Here is a 21,370-nt window from a genome sequence, read left to right as displayed (position 1 = left end):
ACTTGGGAGTACACAGAGTCCCAAGAAGGAGACACACTCAGAGAAACAGGTGCCTGAGTTGCACGTTTCCCAAGACAGATGAGTGAAAATCTGTCATTGTGAGGCTGGCCCCAGGAGGGACTTGCATGGAAAGCAGGAGAGAAGCTGGAAGGAGCAGCTACCCAAGATGCACTACTCAAGTGTAAGACCAGAGAGAGGCGGTCAAACTGACACCTGTCCCAGGACGGACGTGAAGGTTTGAAATGGCAGATGAGAAGGTGAAAGAGGGAGAACATCTTTTGAAGCTGCTACAACTTACCAGAGGGAACACTGAAGAGTGGCAGAAGGAAAAAGGAGCTCCAGTGAAGAAGTCATCCTGACTCGCGAACGAGAGCTAAAGATGGAGAAGGCCAAACCAGTGACACAGCCCCTTACAGAAGTAGGTGATGGGAAGAGCGGGAGACCAGGGGAGAGAGGCGGTCATAACGTTTGGCATCAGTATAATCGTCACAGTTACAGAAACTAACATAATTATTGAAGTCATCTTACACGTCGCAGTGAGAGGACCAGTAACTCGGAGAAAGAGTATTGGTCGCATTATTCTCGTCCCATTGAGGGGACCAGTCACTAAGAGAAAGAGTATAGCGGGCATCATACTCGTCCCGGTGAGAGGACCAGTAACTCAGAGAAAGAGTATCGTGAGCATCACACTCATCCCAGTGAGAGGACCAGTAATTCAGAGGAACAGCATTGTGAACCTCTCCGCCCTCTGCAACTAATCCAGAACAGGACTGCAAGACTTGTCCTTGGCCTGAAGCCCTGGGATCGTATCTTTCCAGCTCTGAAATCTCTCCATTGGCTTCCAGTGGATGCAAGGATTACATTCAAAACCCTCTGCATTGTCCACAAGGCTTTCTGGGTCCTGGGTCCAAAATACCTTCAGCTATCCCTCCACAAATACCTCCCCTCTCGAGCGCTTCACTCCTCTACCTCTAACTCCCTCAGGGTCAGTAGATTTTCAAAGAAACAAGCTGAAGCTGGGCGTAGATCTCTGTATTCGGTCTCCCTCTGGAACAGCCTCCCTGCCACTTCCGGAAGCACCTCGAGACCTTCCTCCTTTCTTCTGCCTTCACTACCCCTATCCCCTGCTGATCTGTTCTCTCTTGGCACCATGCACCTGGCCACCCTCTGTCCTCCGGGCTCAGGTACCTTCTCACCCTGCCACCCTCCTGCACTGCCTCCGGCCACCCCTTGCACTAGGGTCTGTATCTGTACCCATCCGGCCCCCCCCATTTTCTTCCTGCACTTATCAGACCTACTCTGTCTGCTGCCTTAAACCTAGCACTTGCAAATTGCTGGCTGCATTACCACTGTTTGCTGCCTATATTATTTATTTATTATTATTTATTTGTTTCTCTTTTGCTTTGCACTTTCCACTTCTCCCGCCTTCCATGTACTTTTCCCCTCCCCCTCTCCCATGCACTTGCGCATTCTCAATGTCACGGGGCCTAGTAAGATCGCTGTTTTGTTCTCCCCTGTTCCCCTCCCTTGCCTTGTCGCGCTCTGAAACACTTGTGTACGAGCGCAATAGAAATAAAATATCAATATCAATAACCTCCTACTTGTTGTAGTGAGAGGACCAATATCCCAAAGAATCAGTGGTGTGAACAACATAGTCTTCTCAGTGAAAATACTAATAACCAAGTGCGGAAGAAAGCCAATCACCAAGAGAGTGAGAACAGATAATAGGAATATCATACTCATCTCAGTATCAGTAATCAAGGATGGGAGAATCAACCAGAGAAAGAGAGAGTTTTGTATAGTCCTATGAGAGACCAAGTGTGAAGCCAAGACAAAGACAAAGAACTTTGTTCAGAGCAATACTCCAATACCTGGAAAGGGGGACACGAGGAGGCTGGGAGAATCCACTATAAGAACTGAGCAAACCTGTATGAAAGATAGCCAAGAACTATCTCAAGACAAAGCTGCCCAAGGAGAAGGGAGTCATTCTCCTGGACTTCAGTTGTTTTGCATTAGTGGTAGGGTTAGAGTAGCTGAGACGTCGGAAGGAGGACTGACTTTGCTTTGGGCTTTACTACTGATGACGAGCACCATAGTTACTTTCGTTAGGTAAGGAACTCCACAGAATAGGGACAGCCAGGGATTTTTCTATTAATTTAAATAAATCCTTGAGAAAATGACCACATGTAGTCTGTCCCCTACTTCTGATCCATTGCACTCTGTGCTAACTGGAAAGAGAGGAGTCTGCAAATATAGGCAAGTCAAATGAGTGCCATCTGAAAGTGGTGAATGGCTTCCTAGTATTATTGGTAAGGCCATGGTGGCAGTTCTATAATTAATACTTTCTAGTGATCTTTTTAAATTCCAATAACACACATTGTCTCTCTCATACCAGCTAACACAGCAGACAAAGTCCAGTGCAGAAATGAAACCAACAAAAATCATGACGGGATTGGACCAAGGTAAGGATGACTTTTCTTTTTGTTTTTTAGGCGGGTGAGAAATATCGGCAATTCTAAAGGTATCGTTAGGAATTACAGGAGTAGGAGTTACAGCTAAGGATTATAATCCTATTTTTTGAAGCTTTCACCTTCGCATGTGCAGGTGGAGGGTAGGGGGGCGGGAGTGAAAGATTTCATGTCATGTGGAAGTTAGCTCTACAGTGTGCTGTGAACTCCCTCCTCGCTCCCCATCGGTAGCTCTTGTCTACTGAGTGATGCCTGACACCCCAGAGCTGAATTTAGCTCCTGTTCATCTAATCTTAATTTCAAACCCTGAGAAGCATCAGATAGGCCCATGTATCTTTGACAAACTGCTGATTTTCATTGCAGCAGCATCACTCCAAACATCAGCACAGCAGCGTAATCGTCTGTATCACAGCAACCAAGATCCAGACAAGCACTTGGTCCAGTCACGCAGGAAGGTAAGGATTTGTTTTTTCTACGTAGAAGTGGTGAATGTTTACATTGTTTCTGTACAATGTGCATTCAGATGTGCTTTCCTCTGCCATGCCATGAACTGGTGTGGAACTTCACTTTAAAAATAAAGCCAAGCTAGGGCTTGATAACCCAAACATGTACTTTTCTGAAACGTGTATGTAGTAAAAAATGTTCAACCATCAGGTCTGACCATAACATTTTTATAAAGACTTTCATGGTCTTCATTGTAAACCTTTGCATGTGCTGTTTGCCATTTTAAATCTTTTTGTGGGCATTTTTAAGTTCTGAAACCTTAAAACTGCTTTAAAAACCGACATGTCCTAAAATATCTAAAACTTGACATACACTAACATGGGGGTTAGCAATGTGTTCACAGATTCAGGCCACTTTTTGCAATCGATCGCTTCCTAGTTCCCAAAGATGGGAAGGGGTCTCAAATGAAAAGCAGACCTAGAACCGGATACAGACAAAAAATGGCAAAACACAGAAATATAATGATTCTTATTTGGGCTTCATGTTCACATATATCGCACTTGGTGGAGAAGTTAGTCTGCAGTGGTTTGTAACATTGCATTAGCAAATGATAGTAGGAAGCCAACAAAATTAAGGAATCATTTGTAAACAAAATATGTTGATCTGGCAAAAAAGAGTAGGGATTCCTTTTTACGGCAGTGGCAAGCCATAAAAAAAAACAAAAATGCACAGTTATGTGGCCTAGGTTCCTGTAAATGCGTTGAAAGCTTTCTACCGCCAAATGCAAAACTATCCCAATATCAGACACCACAATTTGCCACTGCATTACTGACCTGTTCTCTGATATCATTACAGTATTATTATCACGCTTGAAACGTGATCCGTTTGCCAGACAGTTGGATGAGGCCACTGACATTTCTAAAGAAGCTAATTTGAGTCCCTATGCAAGATATTGCCATGGAACAGACATTTTGGAGGATTTCTTATTTTGTTACCCAATACAGGGCGTTGCAACTGCATCTGAACTCGTTGACATTCTTTACCAATTATTATGTTTCCACGATTCAAAGTAGGATGCCAGTGTTGATATCTGCACGGATGGTGCTTCTTCAATGTGTGCTGTTAGGGCTGCGTGAAAGGCAAAGGTGTCGGCAGTGGCTCCACATATTGTGTGGCCACACTGCATGACTCACCAGGAAGCTGTGCAAAATATGGAGCATGAGCATGTAGAGGTGCTGACTTCTGTTGTAAAGATTGTACTTTGTATTACTATACACCCCACAGGAGCCTGTCTCTTTGCCACATGATGTTCGGAAATGGAAATGGGAGCAGAAAATGATGCTTTGTTGTTTGACACAGAGGTCAGGTGGCTATCCACGAGAAATGTTCTAAATCACATTTAGGAACTGAGGAACGAAGTGAGACACTTTCTTCTGGATTTAGATTTTGCAAGGCATAGAAACCACGTAATTTGCTATCAAAGCAAACATATCAACATTCAAGAAGAAGGTGAAGCTTTGAAAGAGGAGTGTTGATGATGGCATTACCGATGCATTTCCATTATTAGCAGATGCTCTTGAGGGAACCGAGTGTGATCTTTCAGATGTTAATGAAGTGATAAGAAAGTATTTGATTGCTCTCAGAACCAATTTCGAAAAACACTTTCCAGAAGACAATTCTAATCTCAATGACTGTGTGCTTCAGCCTTTCCTAGCAGAGGCAGGGGCCCATCTCGCAGTACACCTCCAGGAGGAACTAATGATGCTTCAAAGAGACTGCATTCTAGAAAACCAATTACAAAAACATTTATTTGGGTGGATTTTGGCTTAATGTGCCTGCAGATTTTCCATCTTTGTCCAAATGTGCAGTTACAGCTATCTTTCACTTTCTCATATCTTTGTGAGATTGAATTATCAGCATTTGCAGCCCTAAAAACAAAGTATCGGACAAAGTTGTAGTGCAACAATGTAACCAAATATTTCAGACCTGCTGCTGAAAGACAGGACCACCATTCACACTATCTCTGCAGGGTGCCACTGTCCAACTTCCAACTGACAGCATTCGCAATCTCAAAGTTGTTGTATTTGAGGAAAGAATTGTAACACCACTTACATGGGAATCTTTACTGTAGGACAGACATCTTGGTATTTTGTTCTGTGGAAAATAAATATCCAATAATTCTGTATTCTATTAAAACATTCCGACCACTGTGTTCAGATTAATACAGATATTTGTCTTCTAATCTGAGTTACTGCAAAGAAATATGATTTTGAAAGAAATTAACCATTGGCAACGGAGTATCATTTTGGAGTTCGCGTGGAGCGGAGGGTGATGGGTGCCCAAGAGTGACACCTTTTTCTAAGGAGGTGGGGGTCTTGGCATCAAAATGTTTGAATGCCACTGCTCTATGCTCTCGTGGGGCTAGACTGCAGCATTGTGTGACTTTCATTGTGCTTCAATCTATTTGGCTCCAATCCTCTTTTGTCACCCTGCCTCACCCACACTTTGTCCATCTCTTTCTCCCATGGACACCTCACGGTCCTTGTCTTGTCCTCCTGGCTCTTTTGTCTTGACCTCTTCCTTTGCATTTGCCTTGTTTTGGATCACAGACTTACTTTCTCGATCTACTCCTGAATCATTTCACTTTGCTCCACAAACCATTCTGTCTGTATTTGTCTTATCCATGCCTGCTATCCTCTTTCTCTACAGGTGTCCCTCATTTACCCCCATTAGCACTCTTCCTCCTCCATGCCAACTTCACTCTTCTTCCTCTTTGTCTTCTCCCTTCTCCTTCTGTCTGTCCTTTACTTTTACTCTTAGCATTTGACCTCTTCCCTCTGCCTTTTATGCTGCTCGCCCTATCTTAAACTATCCATGCCTATAGTTCTCTTTTTCGACATATTCTCCCCACACCCTTCCCTTCTATACCTCTCCTCTTTTTCTCTTTCTTCCCTTTCCTTTTCATTGCTTCTCACCTCCCTCATTAATTCCCCGATCCTCCTCCTTTGCCTGTCCTGTCTACTGTGGCACGTCAGAAGGAGGAAACAGACCAGTAGTTGCCATTTCAAGATTCTTTTATTTTAAATAATAAGAAAAGGACTAACATTCACATGCTATGGATTTCCCTACCTAACAAAACTAACTAGGGTGCTTGTCGTCAGTTTGTGAAGTCCGAATGTAAAGTCTGTCCTCACTCCAAAACTAAACTATGCTGACCCTACCACTCTGACATGAACAACTAAAGACCAGGAGAATTACTCCCTTCTCCTGGAGCAGCTTTATCAGCTCAATTCCTTGTTTTAGAAAATAATTCTCAGATAGTTCCTTGCTATCTTTTGGACAAGTTCATTCAGTTAATGAAGGGGGGTTTCCCAATCTTCCGGCTTGCTCTTCCCCTGGTGTTGAAAGATCACTTTGGTCAAAGTTCTCACTCTGCTTGTTATTCTTTGCACCACTGAGATGAGTATAATTGTCCCAATCGTTATATTCGGTTTTGGTATTAAGCCATCTAAGACTGTGAAAGTCGTTATGGCCACCTCTCTCCCCGGGTCTCCTACTCTTCTTACCTTCCTTGTACAGGGGCTGCATCACTGAGTTGGCATTCTTTGTCTGGACTTTGCCTTCTCACATCAGGATTGCTCTTGTGCTGGGTTTTGTTACTTATCTATATACGCTTTGGTGTACTTGGTGTACGTTGGTATCGGGAATGCAGAGCGTTCTCTCTCTCCTCCTTTCTGGACCACCACCTGTCAGGACAACTCTTGTCCTCAGCTCCACTTCCGTCTCAGGCACGGCTCGGGGTACTCCTTGGGAATTGGTATCAATGCTGGGGTGGTCGTCTGCTCCACCGCCTCTCAGCAGGCTGTCTTTGAAAAGGTGCTTCCAGAGCACCGGTTCCTCCATTCTTCTTCGCTCTGCTGGGTGTCAGCATTCTCTCCGGTTCACCAGTTTCCATCCTGGAGCTGGTTTCAAACTCCTGGGTCTCTCTTTGGTGTTCACTTGCTCCTCCCACTCCTCTGATGCTGTTCTGTGGCTTCCCCAATTTCACATTGGCAGTCTTTTCTTTGTGTTATCTGATAGGTACTTAATATTTATCACTCTTGGGCTTGAAATTGTCTAAATACCAGACAGGCGCTTATGTTCTGCAAAAATATCACAATAGCAGATGTAGGAAGATTCCTCAGGTTTTTTGTCAACAGCCTTTGTTTGAGTGGGCTTCTGAGTGAGATGGAAAGGGCGTTCCTCATCAGTACAGGACTCCTTGTCCCCCTGGGGGCTGGGGGGAGTCTCTCCTTGTCAGGTACTGCTTGCTGCCACCCCTGTGGGGAATATCGCATAGCACGCTCACCAACCTAGCCTCGATTCGTCAAACTATTTGTCCCCACTGTCTTTCGGTTCCTTTTTTGGCTAGCTTTTGTACTGCACATATTCATGGATGCCCACAATTTCAGAATTCTGGCAGTCCTGCACCCCTTCACATGAAATGTCCCATTGCAGTATTCACACTTATGTTGTCACTCTGTTGACCAGTTGGATTAGGGCATTTTTGGTCAGCTTGCTGAGGGTCCCAATAATGTGGTGTTCACCAATGTTTGTATCTGTATTGGTGAGATGTGCCCCAGAGAGAAATACTGTTGCCTGTTATAGACGGCCATCTGAACCTGGCCCTTTATACACCCCCAGAACTTCAAATGCTGTATTGGCAGCATACCAAATTCGATAGGGTACTTCCCAGTTGTATCTTCATCTGCGCAACTCCTCTCTCTGTTGCTGAAGGCAGATGGCAGACGCCCCAGTGAAGTTGGAAACCCGAGTAGTAACCTGAAACTCACTGAAGAGGGGTACATATAATTGTTGCTAATGTGATGTTCAAAATACCATACCTAAATCCAAATGTATCTATCTTTCTGACTGGATCATAACAGAGAGACTGACTATGCATCTTTGTGTTTCTTATGAACTCAGTAACTTCACATTTAGGAGACACATGGTATTGCATTAAAGTAAATGTTATGTATTCTAAGTCTTCATTAAACTCGTATGTAGCATGTGGAGTATATGAGCACACCACTGTCCCTGCAGTGATTTTTCTAGAATTCATAGTGGTTTGTAAATAGCAGTACTGCCCTAGGAAGTTAGTAATAATTACTTCTTAACTCTACACTCTGGTCTTCTATCCTATATTCTCATGCTACAATCACACAGTGTAATCCACAAGGCAGGGTCACAACATCAGTGGCCCTGTAACCATTACCGCTCTACAACCTTTCTCGCACCACCATTGTGTTGGTTTACTATCTGTATGAATATATTATTTCAGGACTTCTTTTCATCCCAGCCTACAGTGCAAAACAGAATAACAATAATAAATATGAAATGTGAGATGGTTCAAGGTATATTTCAGGTGCTTGGGTAGGTCTTGCAACAGATGTTTCATTCTTTAGTAAGTTATTTGACGTTGGAGATAACTCTGGGGACTGTTGCTCAGCATCAAGGCCCAGAGGTAGTCATCATCAGCCAACCAATTTGGGAGGGTCTCACATGGTTAAGGAACAACACTTTCATATCACGTGTTTCTCCCTGCCAGTGAAATACAACCCTCTTTTTATGGTTCTTTGTTCATTCATCGCCTGTTTTCTTTTTGCCGCACTTTTTTGCTGAAAATTCAATTCCCCAATCCCCATTATTTATTCCCTATACACCACCCCACCCCACCCCACCCCACCCTACCCCTTATATGCCCTCCCCCACCCCAGTTTTTTGAGGTTTTTTCGGCAAACCTTTTTCGGCAAAAAGTGCAGCGAGAAAGAAAATGGGTGATGAATGAACATCATACCCTTTTTATACCAGGGCTGTGGCTGGACATCTGGGGTAGTCACTATGTGTGAAATATTATAGCACAGAACCTGGAATGGCCCCTTCCACCTTGGAGCCAACACCAGCTTCCTATGGTGTATCTTCAGTTGAACAAGATTGCATGGTTGCAGAGTGTGGCCGGACAAAAGTGGTTCTTTTTGCAAAGCTGCCTTATTATGATCATGAACAAACCTGACAGAAGAGACTAAGGACTTCACATATCCCGATAATCTGTCAGTCAAGTAAAACGTGTTATTGATAACTCTAACATTTGGTGATGCAGGCAATTGCATATATTGACCATATAATATTTAATCGGGCCTGGGCCCTTTCTTTCTGCTTGTGGTGCTTTGCATGCTAAACAACACAAAGGGAATGTCCCTCCATTTCAGCCCGGTTTCCTGCCATAGATTGGCTAGCTTATTCTTGATCACCCTGTTACATCTTCATACCGCACCTGCTGTATTGGGGTGGTAGGGCCTCCACAACATGTAATGTATGATGCATGGTGAAAGTGGACGTAAGTAGCCCTGATTGTTGTTGATGCTAACGGGCACTCCAAACCTGGGTACAAAGTCTCTGACAAGTATTTTCAATACAGTTACAGCCTCTGCCCCCCTGCAGGTGTACGCCTCCTCAATCCAGCGAACACATCAAGTATAACATGAAGGTACTCCTAGTTATTGTACTGAGACAACTGGAGGAAATCAATTTAGAAGTCTAAAAATGGGCCATAAAAAGGAGGGTGTGCTTCCTTGGTGGCTAGTACAGCTTTTCCCACATTGTTTTCGAGGCAGATGGTACAGGGTCTACGGCATTTATGATCATCAAAAACCAAAAAGGCTATGGGACCCTCTTTTTGGTAACGGGGGCCTGATTCGTGAAGGTGTAACAATGAAAACGAGCAAGTGAGTCAGAGCTACCTCTCCTTTCAAGCGCTAATCAGAGATTGACATGTATCTAGAGCCTAGTGAGAAAACATTAGATTACACTAGTGGGGCACAAAATATAAGAAAAATCTAATTTATTCTGGTTAAGAAGTACTAACATAAAAACAGAACAGGCACAGGCAAGTATGACATAGTCTGGTGTATAAAGAATTGTACATTAAAGCATGACAGGAAAACAATGATTGACATTTGCGTGTGAACATAGAAACCAATTAAAAACTTTTCACAGTGCAAGATTTCCTCAGTTCGACCTCAGTGGTAAACCTGTCGGCATTAGTTCTTGGTATGAAGCTTAATCCTTTGCTTAACAATTCCATTTAATCTGAAGAGAGGATGTGATCACTTGGATTAAAGATAGGAATTATCACATTTGGGGCGGCGGTACCCATTGTCGGGTCCGCATTCTGTGAGATCCGATGGTCTGTTTTTTCCCCTTCGGTTTCTCCCCTGAAAAAACTGGGGACCTTGTTGTTGACCACTAGAAGTGGAGGGGCCAGTGTTGGTGGAATCAGAATCACTACTGTTGGAGCTATTGGAGAATGTCAGAAATGTACGTTGAGGACGGTGTGGATTGAGGAATCCTGTGGTTTGATTTTTATTCAGTTGTTGATAGAAGCCATCAACTAGGTATTGGTAGGTCCGTTCTTCTTTATAATTATGTACGTCATTCTTCAGCTTCCAATTTTTTTGTCAATAGTGAATTTTTTTAAATTCACAATTTCTTCTTCCATATTTTCTAGTAGTTGTATATCCGGCATTACAGAGTCTTTTTTTATGTTCTCTTCTAGGTCTTTCAATTCAGTTTTTCGTAATTCTGCTTGTTCTTGTGCCGTCTCAATGATTAAGATGATCCAATCACGGGAACATTCATTCCCTGCTCCACTGAATTTTACTTTGAATCTGGGATTGTCTAGAAAAACTTGGGAGATATTCTTGACCTGCAGGCCTTTAGGGATAATGTCTGCTTAAGCATAAGAAGTCAATGTGACTCGGTATGCACAAGTTTTTCTTCTAGTTGAGGGTGTCCAGATCAGTAGTGGCTGGAGTAGGGACAGTGCGGGCAGATGAAGGTACTGGACCTAGAAGTGATGGAGTGTCATCCGAAAAATTGACAATATTTACGGAATCCATTTATGGAGTGAATTAATCAAGCCTAAAAACCAATTGTTTGTCCTAAACAGTCAAAAACCTAAAAGGCTATGGTAACCTCTTTTTTGGTAACAGGGGGCCTGATTCGTGAGGGTGTAACAATGAAAACGAGGAAGTTGGTCAGAGCTACCTCTCCTTTCAAGCGCTAAGCAGAGAATGACATGTATCTAGAGCCTAGTGAGAAAACATTAGATCACACTAGTGGGGCACAAAATATAAGAAAAATCAAATGTATTCTGGTTAAGAAGTACTAACATAAAAAAGAGCAGGCACATGCAGGTATGACACAGTCTGGTGTACAAAGAATTGTACATTAAAGCATGACAGGAAAATAATAATTATTTGTGTGTGAACATAGAAACCAATTAAAAACCTTTCACAGTGCAAGATGCATTTAGAATATTGCATGGGTCAGGACTGAATGCATGACTCATAGCAGGATTTGTCGACAGTGTGTGGGGTGTTTCAAGGTCCGGAAGTTATAGTTCCCTAAAGAAGTTTTTCGGTAACATGGTTCATAGAGAAATTCCGAACTATCATCAGGACTGGTCGTGTTTTTAGAAACGCAGAGGTGAGTGGATAGTGGTCGGAAGAGTGCTGTTCTAAACATCATCTAAAAATAATATAAACAGAATAAAATAAGTGGGTGTGCCGCCATGGTATTTGGCTGAGCTCTAGATCGAAAAGAAAACATGTCAATGTACCGTTAGTCAGTGTTTAGGCGCTCTCGGGCTACGGACAGTGATCCGTAATGGCAAGCGTCGGGTGTTCAAATAAAAAAAACAAAAACCTGCAATAGTCAGGTAGGGGTGAGCTTTTAGTCACAAGTATCAATATTGGGTAACTGGTATATGTTAATAAATGGATGGACATTGTACCTGCTTTTCAGAAGTAAATGGAGAAACACAGGATTATCCGCAAATCGACATGGCAGTAGTGTGGTGTCCAGCCAGATTGAAAGGACAGCATTTATGAGGCGTTTTAGAGAGGCCTGGGCCAACTATGATTTGTTTAGTGGTGTTACGGTCTCTTCTCTTCCCAAATAAGCCAGGACAAGATACATCCTAATATTGCGTGTTAGTAGAATTTTGGATTCCATTAACTGACCTTGGTCATCCCTCCACATAGTCGTCATGTAATCGACAACCCTTCCTGATCCAATTGTCTTTCTCACTAGCGGGTGCATTTTCTTGCTTATAAATATGAGCCAAATCTTCCAGTTTCTTGTATGGGAAGGGGGCAGGACTGGTCTTAACAGGAATAATATATTCATCATCTGAGTCAGATACATCTGCTAGTTTGGCTAGTTCAAATTTACTTCTGTAACTGACTTCATCTTAGGCAAGACGATAAGGACGATGTGAACCTTTGACAAAACTTAGTTGTAACTGAGTAAAGTTCAAATAAAAAAAATAAAATAAAAAAAAAACTGACTTCATCATCCATGGGCTGGAGTGCGGCACACTTGATAATGGCTATCATTTTGGGTAACATATTGGCATTTAAGAAAGTTTTGGCATACTGGCTATTTTTGATAGAGGATCATGTTGAAGTCAGGAATCCTCTCTGCCTCCAGTGCTGATCAAAGTTGTGGGCTTTCGCAAATGCATAACTAGAGTCAATAAACATGTTGGCAGATTGTTGAGCAGCTAAGCTGCATGCTCTTGTAAGCACTGCTATTTCCCCCACCGAGGCGGAGGTAGCTTGGGGCAACTTCCAACCTCCAGCCTTGGCCTTAAGCCCTAGGATCATATACCTCCAGCCTTGAAATCTCTTCATTGGCTCCCAGTGGATTCAAGGATTAAATTCAAAACCCTCTGCATTATCCACAAGGCTTACTGGGGCCTGGGTCCAAATTACCTTCAGCTATCCCTCTGCAAATACCTCCCCTCTCGAGCTCTCTGCTCCTCTACCTCTAATTCCCTCAGGGTCAGTCGTTTTTCTAAGAAACGAGCTGGGGGACGATCTCTTTGTTCGGCTGGGGCCTCCCTCTGGAACAGACTCCCTACAACCCTTAAACTTTAGGAGAACCACCTCCGGTTCCGGAAGCACCTTAAAACCATCCTCTTTGCTTCTGCTTTCGCCCCCCTCTCGTCCGCTGATTCTGGTCTGTCTTCGTACTGTGCACCTGGCCACCCTCTGTCCACCGGGCCCAGGCTCCTGCTTATCTTTTCCACCCTCCTGCACTGCCTCCCGGCCACCCTTTGCACTGGGGCCTGTATCTGTACCCACACAGTCCCCCCTCTTCGTCCCTTGCACTTATCAGACCTACCCTGTCTGCTTCCCTCAACTTAGCACTTGCTGGATGCACTACTATTTTCTGTCTTTGCTGCTTTTATCATGTATTTATCAGTATTTATTTCTGCTCTCCCCTTTCTCTGCACTTTCCACTTCTCCCCCCTCCCTTGCACTTTTTCCCTGCACCCTCTCCCAAGCACTTGCGCGTTCTCAATGTCACTGGGCCTAGTAAGATAGTTGTTTTGTTTTCTCCCTTGTTCCCCTCCCTTGCCTTGTCGCGCTCTGAAACACATGTGTATGAGCGCGATATAAATAAAATATCAATTCAATTCACCATCTCCCTAAGGGTTACACACCGCTGTAACCAGTTTCGATTTTTGATACCAGTAACACGATCCGCCAACAAAGTTCACTAGGTGGGCTTCAGGCAGGAGTACATCAGTTAGATTAGTTCGAGGTGTCAGTATTGAGTCAGTAATGGATAAACAATCATGAGGTTCAGTATCGTACTGCTCCCCCAACCAGGGATGTAGTGAGCGGAGATGCAGGATTTAGTACCACACATCTAATCAGTGTAATACTGGAGGAATTCCAGAGAAGGATCTCATATTTGATAGCTGGTCGCATGTTTTTTTTGTTTGTAGTAAAGAGACAACTAAAAGTGGTACTTTGACCCTTAGGGGAGATCTTAGTACAATGTTCTCGCACTGTTCCACCGCTAGTGCGGCTAATGTAACTGATATTAAAGAAGGTGGCATCCCAGAAGAAACAGGATCTAGTTCCTTGTATTAGCAGGCTACCGGTTTATGATGTATTCTGTGTTTTTGTGTCAGTACGGCTAGGGCAAAGCCGTTTCTCTCATGACAGTAAAGGGTAAGCCTAAAGCAAGTGTACTGACTAAACTATGCTCTATCTTAACAATGTCTTCTTCAGCCTCTGTGGACTAATTTAGGCACTCTATAAGGTTCAGTCAGGTATATTTCTGTAAGGGTTTAATGATCTTGACATAACCTAAAATCCATTGTCTGTAATACCCAACCACGCACCAAAAATGTGATAGTTTGAGGTTTAGGAATTATGATGAATCGCAGGAATGTCACTTCTCTCCAAGGGGGAGCCCCCCCTTGAGGCTAGGAAGCTGAGCACAATCTGCAGTACCCTCCCTAGGGGTACAGGCAAGTAAGCCTCACCGGGATAGACTTCCACTGTGGGAACATGAACTTCCGTTCCTGTGAGGAACTCACTAAGTGTCTCTTAAATGTACCTCTTCAACCATACCCAGAAAGGATTTTATCAAAGAAGGAACCAATTGATGTTATTGTAAAACTGAAATTGTAAATTTTCCTCTAAGAGAGGAACTTTATAATACTGAGACGAAAAGGATGAACAATGAAGAGAAATGGCTTCAAGAGGCCACTCGAGGGAATAGGAAAGGAGAGGCTAACCGAGGGAAGTCCCACGGCTTTGTTACCTCTGCGAGGGGAGGGAACTGGAAACTCTGGAGAGCCCAGGAGTTTCGAACAGGCTGTCAAGCCAGAATCGAGAAAGCAGACGCTTGGCATCCTGACTACTGGAAAAAGAGTGAAGCACTAAGTAGGGGCGTAGCCACACCAAGACACTGGTGGACCAGGGTCCTGTCAAGCATGCAAATACCACTGCACAGAGGAAACCACAAAGCAAACCAGGCACTTGTCAGCATCGACGAAACCGAGAATGTGAGGATGGAAGAGAAGGAGGCTGCGGAGGAGTGAGGGAAATACGCGAATAAAACAGAGACCTAGTGATGTTATCACCGAGAGAACCAGGTAACTGGAAAGCGCAAGACCCGGGGAGGAGTCTGTCAATCGTTATATGGACACTTATACTCATCCCAGTCAACATAATGAAAGTATACCATTGAGAAGAAGAGAAGTGAATGAAAATCGTTTTATATAGCCACTCTTACTCATCCCAGTCAATATAATGAGAGTGTACCACTGAAAAGAAGAGAAGTGAATGAAAATTATTATATGAACATTCATAATCGTCGCAGTAAATCAACTGGAAATCTATTAGTTAGAAAAGTGAATGAGAAACAAGATAACAATACCCTTATTCGAATAAGTCAAGATTACCAGAAAATGGCATTGAGAATAAGAGAAGATTGTGATCGAAGTACTCATACTCATTGCTGTCGAGCTAATGAAAATGCAATGGTGAGAACAAGAGAGGAAAAGGGGAATTATTATGAAACTATTCACACTTGTCTCAGTAAAGATATTGGGAACATTATCAAGAGGGACAAAGAGTTTGAGGCAAAACCTCTTAGAATAATCAGGCTTGTTATAGCCACTGTAAAGAAAGCAACAGAGAATGACAGAAAGGTTGGATAACTCTTCCCTGGGAAAAGGGAAGAACAAAGATTGAAAATGGAGTCAAACAAGGAAGTAGTCAACCAATAAAAGACACTGACAAGAGGAGAGATAACAGTACCAAATCAAGAGACCCACATATTAAGAAAGACAAAAAGAGCAACCAGATGTTAAATGAACTGTGTGCCCATATTGAGAAAGGCAAGAAGAACAACCAAGTGTTAAAGGAACTGTGTGAACTAATCAAAGAAGTTTCAAGGAACTATTTGAAGATTAGTTTTTGAACATAACTTTCCGAAGAGCAGGAAAACAGGAAATTGTTAATTGTGATCAATAGTGGTAGAGTCAGCTAGGATTAGTTGGGACAATGGACAGATTGTTTTAAGACAATTCACTGATGACTGACAAGCACCTTAGTTTGTTTTGTTAGATATAGAAATAAGACATACATAGTGGAATGTCTAACAAGAGTCTGCGTCCTTACTCTGACCTGCCACATAATCCTGTCTCTTTCCTAGAAGGAGCTATTAGTTGGAGACCACATGTAGTGTTGTTCCCTATGTGATTTACAATCTGCTTATATAACTGTAACTTGGTCTAAGGTTCTTTCTGTAATTTCTCAGCAGGAGCATTCAGTATCAGCTGTGTAACCTGCTTGCATATCCTGTATGATGGCATGGAAATTAACAAATGGTTCACATAATGGACTAAAGCTGACTTTCCGGGAAACTTTATATCATCTAGGTAGTTCTTTAGTTGTTGGGAGAACAGGGCAGGGGCTCTGTGTCCCTGGGTTAAACAAATCCAGGTGTATTGCATTCCCCTTTGTGTAAATGCAGAGAAATATTGGCTGTCTATAAGTATGGGAACAAAGAAAAATGCCAATCATAAGTCCATTACGGGGAAGTGCATAGCATCTGGGGAAATACATGACTGCATCATAGCCAGGATTGGCAGTACAGGAAATGAAGGGACGGCCATCACATTGAAAGCTCTCAGGTCCTGTATGAAATGGTAGAAGGTCTTCTCTGGTTTTTAAACCGGCAATATTAGAATGTTGCATTCACTGGTAGTGGGACAATTATCGCTTGGTTCAGGAGTACTTCTATAAAAGGAGGGACACCTTGTCTGCCCCTGGCTTTAGGGGGCACTGGGGGATTTGGGGAAGTTTCTTGAAATTATCTACATTAATCCAGATCTTTTCTGCTTTGTGGATATACCCTACCTTGTTGTAATGGGTTGAACACAGAGTAGCAGTTCTGGAGTTGATCAAGTCTTTTAAATTGTCTGACCGCTCTCCCTCACGTGTCAGTTATTCCTCTGGATCTGTTTGGAGTGTTGCTAGGAATGCATTGGCGTTAGTGTGAGGGGCTTTTAGGAATACTCCATCCAGGGTGCAGTAGATGGTGCACCTGAGTTTGCAAAACAATTCTCTGCCCAGTAGATGTATTGGTGCTGAGGGGCTTAACAGAAAGACACCTAGGTTAGTGATAGGTCCTAGTGTAATTGTGAGGGGCTCCGTGACTGTACGTATGATCAAGTGTTGGAAATGCCTGCCCCTTTCACGGTCCCTGTGGCCATGTGCAGGGATTATTTATTTGCTGCTGCTCCTACTAGTCAAGGTGCCCATATCCCATCAACACTACATTGTCCATATGGTCCATCATGGTTAACTGGGAGTATCAGGTCCATTGGAAGCCCACCATCCTGATGTAGTCAAAACAGATAGTTCTTCACCCTGGGAAATGGGAGGTGGTCTGGGGCAAATTCAGGTTCTGAAACAGGTTGGGGCTGCCTGATTTATGTCTGGGAAGGGGGCAGGATAGTTGACAAGGGGACCATGAACGTTATTCTGTCCCTCACTGCCCTGGAAACATGGTCTCTGGCAGGCTCGGTCTGGCCCATAGGGCAATGCCCAATTCAAAAACACAAAATGCTGATGTGGGCCACTTTTTTTTAGTCAAAGTGGGCCACTTTTTTGGCCAATGCTAATGTTAAACGATATTTGTACCGCGCACTAATGTGCGGCAGTTTGATGAGTAACTTCACTATGCGGCTAGTAGTTTTGACCAGTGTTGCTGAATAAGTAATCTTTAAAATGCACAATTTGCATCACATTATATAAAAAGAATCCCTCTTGGGTACTATTTCAAACAGTCTCTCACGAAAGGAATGAATTGCCATTTGCTACTGTGGGGCACTTTTCATTGGTGCCAGAGACATTTTTATCGCCCAGTCCGACCCTGGTCTCTGCGATATTTATGGGGACTCAATCTTCCAATGCTCCACCTGTTTACAGTAATTGCAAACTAATGTATTTGTCTGTGGTCTGTAGTCCTGGCGACCCCTGTGGACTCCATTGTCCTGCAGTCCTGCGAAACCCACTGTTCGTGCAGTCCTTGCAAACCCCATTGTCTCTGCTGTGCTTGCAAACTCTATTCTCTCTGCTGGTCCTGCTACCCTAGGTAGCCCCCTATTGGTCCTCCCAGTACCATTTGTCCTGGGGGGGGGAGGGTCCTCCCCCCTGTTCCATGGTCTACCACCTTTGAGCATTGTCCTGCACATTTTGTATCTGTCCCTTCAAGACCTGCATATGGAAGGTCATTAATTTACTCTCAAAAGTCTATCTTTTGCACACACTACACTGCACAGTAATTTTCAACCACCACTAACACCTCTAAGTGTTTGTTCTGTCTCCCAATGCACATGTTCTTTAACTGTGCTTGTACCTTGGGCAATCGCCCAGCTATGAAGGAGTTTTTTAATAGCCGCCTAAGTCTAAAAACCCTCCACTCACCACCCTCCCTGATACTGAGCGATCAGAACCCCACTGCTTACTCCCCTGGTTGCTTCTAGATCCCTTGCTGACAAACTGCCCGCTCCCCCCTGCAGTTAGCCCCTCACTCCCTTGTTTCTCTGATTCCTTCACCATGTTCTTCCTCCTACGATTGTAAAGTGCTTAGTTGCTTCCTAAAGCTATATCTGTGCTCAATAAATACCCTAATAATAATAATAATAATAATAATAATAATAATAATAATAATTCCTGTGCAGTCTCATCAGATTTAGTAACATCCGAATGCTAGACAAACACTACTTTTAATCATTCCAGATAGTCTGCAGGTAATTCCCCTTTGTTTTGCCTACAATTCCCTATCTTGGCCCAATCGGTCTTTTGGGGGGGCAGATTTCAGGGATTGCAGTAATGATTCCCTCCCTAGCCTGGACAAGGGCATACCCTGTACCAGGATCGGACCTGTTAGTCCGTTCAACCAGTCACTGCCTCACCTCAGGCCGCTTCACTTCTCTCATGAGCTGGTTCATATCCACCCAAGATGGATTGACAGTGCGTAGTTCCTCTGTAAATCTCTGTGATTGTTCCTGAATATTGGGGAATTCTTTATCCAGGTTCCGCAGGTCGCCCAATGTCCATATGGAAATGTACGGTAACTATGTGTGGTTGTTGCTGCCACTCCCCTTTTTCCCTGTCGACAATTGTCAAAGAGGAGCTTGGAGGACTTGTGAGACCCTCCTGTACATTGTGCCTCCCCAAAACACAGACAGAGTGTAATGGGGAGGTGTGTCATGTAACAGGGCTCCTCCTGGGCTCCGAAATTGGTCAGTCCAGGTAGAGCAGTTGCTGAGGGCTTGGTGCATTTAGGCTTAGGTACTTAGTAACTGAGATTGAGACCGAAGAGAAAGTGGTGTAGAATAAAGCTGACAAGAGAGGGCAGATAGGAAGGGGCAAGACTGTGAGTACATTTAAAGACTCTACAAAGGTAGTGTGTCATGATTCCTGCCCCTCATGTCCCCAGCCCTCCAAGATGTCAGGCTGGAGCCAGGCCACGATCACCTACATGGCCCTCAAGGGCCTCTCCATCCCTCCAAAGACCCATTTGGAATCAGACTTGGCGCTTGTGGCACCAGACTCACTCACTCCCATAGGATAACATTGGGGATTGGCCTTATAGTGCATTGATGGGGACAAGATGGATGCCCCCACATATTTCGGTTCCCAGAACTGCATGTGCAGTCTAGTCTTTTGGGTGTGGTTCAGCCCAGAGACACCTGGGATACCCAGAGACTATTTAAGCCACGCCCAGGCTGAGAAACATGCTTTGTGTTTTCTGCACCTGCAGCGTGACACTCACCGTGTTTGGATCGGTCTCCAGTAGGCCTGCATCTTTCTTCTGCGCTCAGCTCCTGCAAGAACAAGAACACCGTTAGGAACAGCCTTAATTTGCAGCGCTTTTGCCCATCATTCATCGCTTCTTCTGTTCTGTGGGCATCTTCGGCGGTGTCATTCCCATCCCAGCACGTCGCTTCCTAAGGTAAAGGGAAAAGAACAGAAAAAAGGCATTAGTAAGCATTCAGCAAATCTTCGCTTATTTTTAAAGACTGGACGAGCTTCAAACACTTACCTGAATCCCAGCCGCTCTGGGGGAACTCTGTCTCCGGAACCTCTCATCCATCTGCAAGAGGGAAAAGACACTCCAGGTTAGCGTGGAAACATCTAGAGGCGCCGCATACCCCGCTTACTCACTGCATTTCTTTTTCATAGCCGACATCCACGCTGAAAACGTTGCGGGACCTAAAAGACACAGAAAAATAACTCAGTTCAATACAAATACGAAAGGGTCGCATCGCGCATCGCGCTGTCACTCACCTTCAGCGCTACCCATCTCAGCAGCACGTCGCCATCCCCGGAGGCCGGCCATCATCTAAGGAAGGAAAGGAACGAAGTTAGAGAACTGTTCAAAAGACTCATTGTACTTACATGTCGGACTCTTGCCAGTGAAGTAACTAGGCAGCAACGAGCCTGCATCAATCAACGCGCCCCTGCGCTGAAAGCAGGATGGAGAGCACACTTTCCAAGAAAACAAGGTGAGCTGTGGATCAAAGGGAAGGGTTGGACCCCGGGGAAGAAGGGGTTCAAGCACACAGAGACAATAGGGAGTTAAACCCTACCAATCCTGTGTTTCAGGCCCAGTCTCCAGTCGAGTAGACTCCAGGGAAGGGTTTGAGGTCGTAAGAGGTCAGAACAGGCTGAGTGACGTCCCCGTGGATACCAGGTGAGCGTTACAGAACACAAAGCCTCACATCAAAATCCACCTGGGCGTCATGGAAACATCAGAAACCGACCAGTTAGCCCACATGTTGGGGCAGCTACGTACCGAAGTACATGCAGTCAGGCAGGAGACCAACACCCTGAGGAGAGAGCTGATAGTAGCCAAAGAACGCACTGATGATTTAAGCCGGCAACTTCTCCAGTCACAAGCAGGGCATGCACCATTGCAGGGAAGCGTGCCCTCGATGCCAGCACCATCAGCCAATCCCGTTCAGATAACCCTTCCTGGGGCACTTCCCTTGGCCCCGCCCGAACGATTTACAGGGGATCCCAAGAGGTTTGCAACGTTCATGAACCAGTGCCGTCTGCACTTCCTTTGTAGACCAGGGGCCTTTCCGAATGACCAATCACGGGTCGCTTTTGTGTGATCCTACCTGAGTGGTAGCGCCGCGGACTGGTCTGTACCCTTTGTGGCCCAAGACGATCCTTTCCTGCATGACTTCAGGGGCTTTCAGCAGGAGATGGAAAAGCTGTTCGCCCGTCGTACTCATGGGCAGGCATTAGACAACGAACTTCTGTCCCTAGGCCAAGGGAATCAAGACCTATTAACATACATAGCCACGTTCAATAGACTTGTAGTTGAAGCAGAATGGCCAGTGGAGAAGAGAACCACATTATTTCATTGGATGTTGCGGGGGGAGCTCAAGGATGTTCTCGCACAAGTAGTGAACCCCCCGAAAGACTGTTCAGAATTAATTGACCTTGTTGTTCAACTGGATCATAGGTTGCAGGACCGAAGAGCAGATCGAACCAGACCGGACCCTCGCCTTATGTATGTACGTTCAA

At 44.4% G+C, this 21,370-nt stretch overlaps 1 protein-coding gene across 1 annotated transcript in view; it reads left to right on the top strand.

Moving 5' to 3' along the window:
- Positions 1–21,370, top strand: part of LOC138526013 (uncharacterized) — an 805,753-nt gene that overhangs the window by 562,972 nt on the left and 221,411 nt on the right. The window contains exons 21-22 of the mRNA XM_069636306.1: positions 2,396–2,462; positions 2,832–2,923. Coding sequence (XP_069492407.1) covers positions 2,396–2,462; positions 2,832–2,923 — 159 coding nt within the window. The remainder of the gene's footprint in view (positions 1–2,395; positions 2,463–2,831; positions 2,924–21,370) is intronic.

The sequence above is a fragment of the Ambystoma mexicanum genome, chromosome 7p (assembly GCF_040938575.1).
Source record: "Ambystoma mexicanum isolate Mex_15411 chromosome 7p, UKY_AmexF1_1, whole genome shotgun sequence".
In the NCBI taxonomy this organism is placed as follows: Eukaryota; Metazoa; Chordata; class Amphibia; order Caudata; family Ambystomatidae; genus Ambystoma; species Ambystoma mexicanum.
This window is presented reverse-complemented; position numbering and strand designations above follow the sequence as displayed.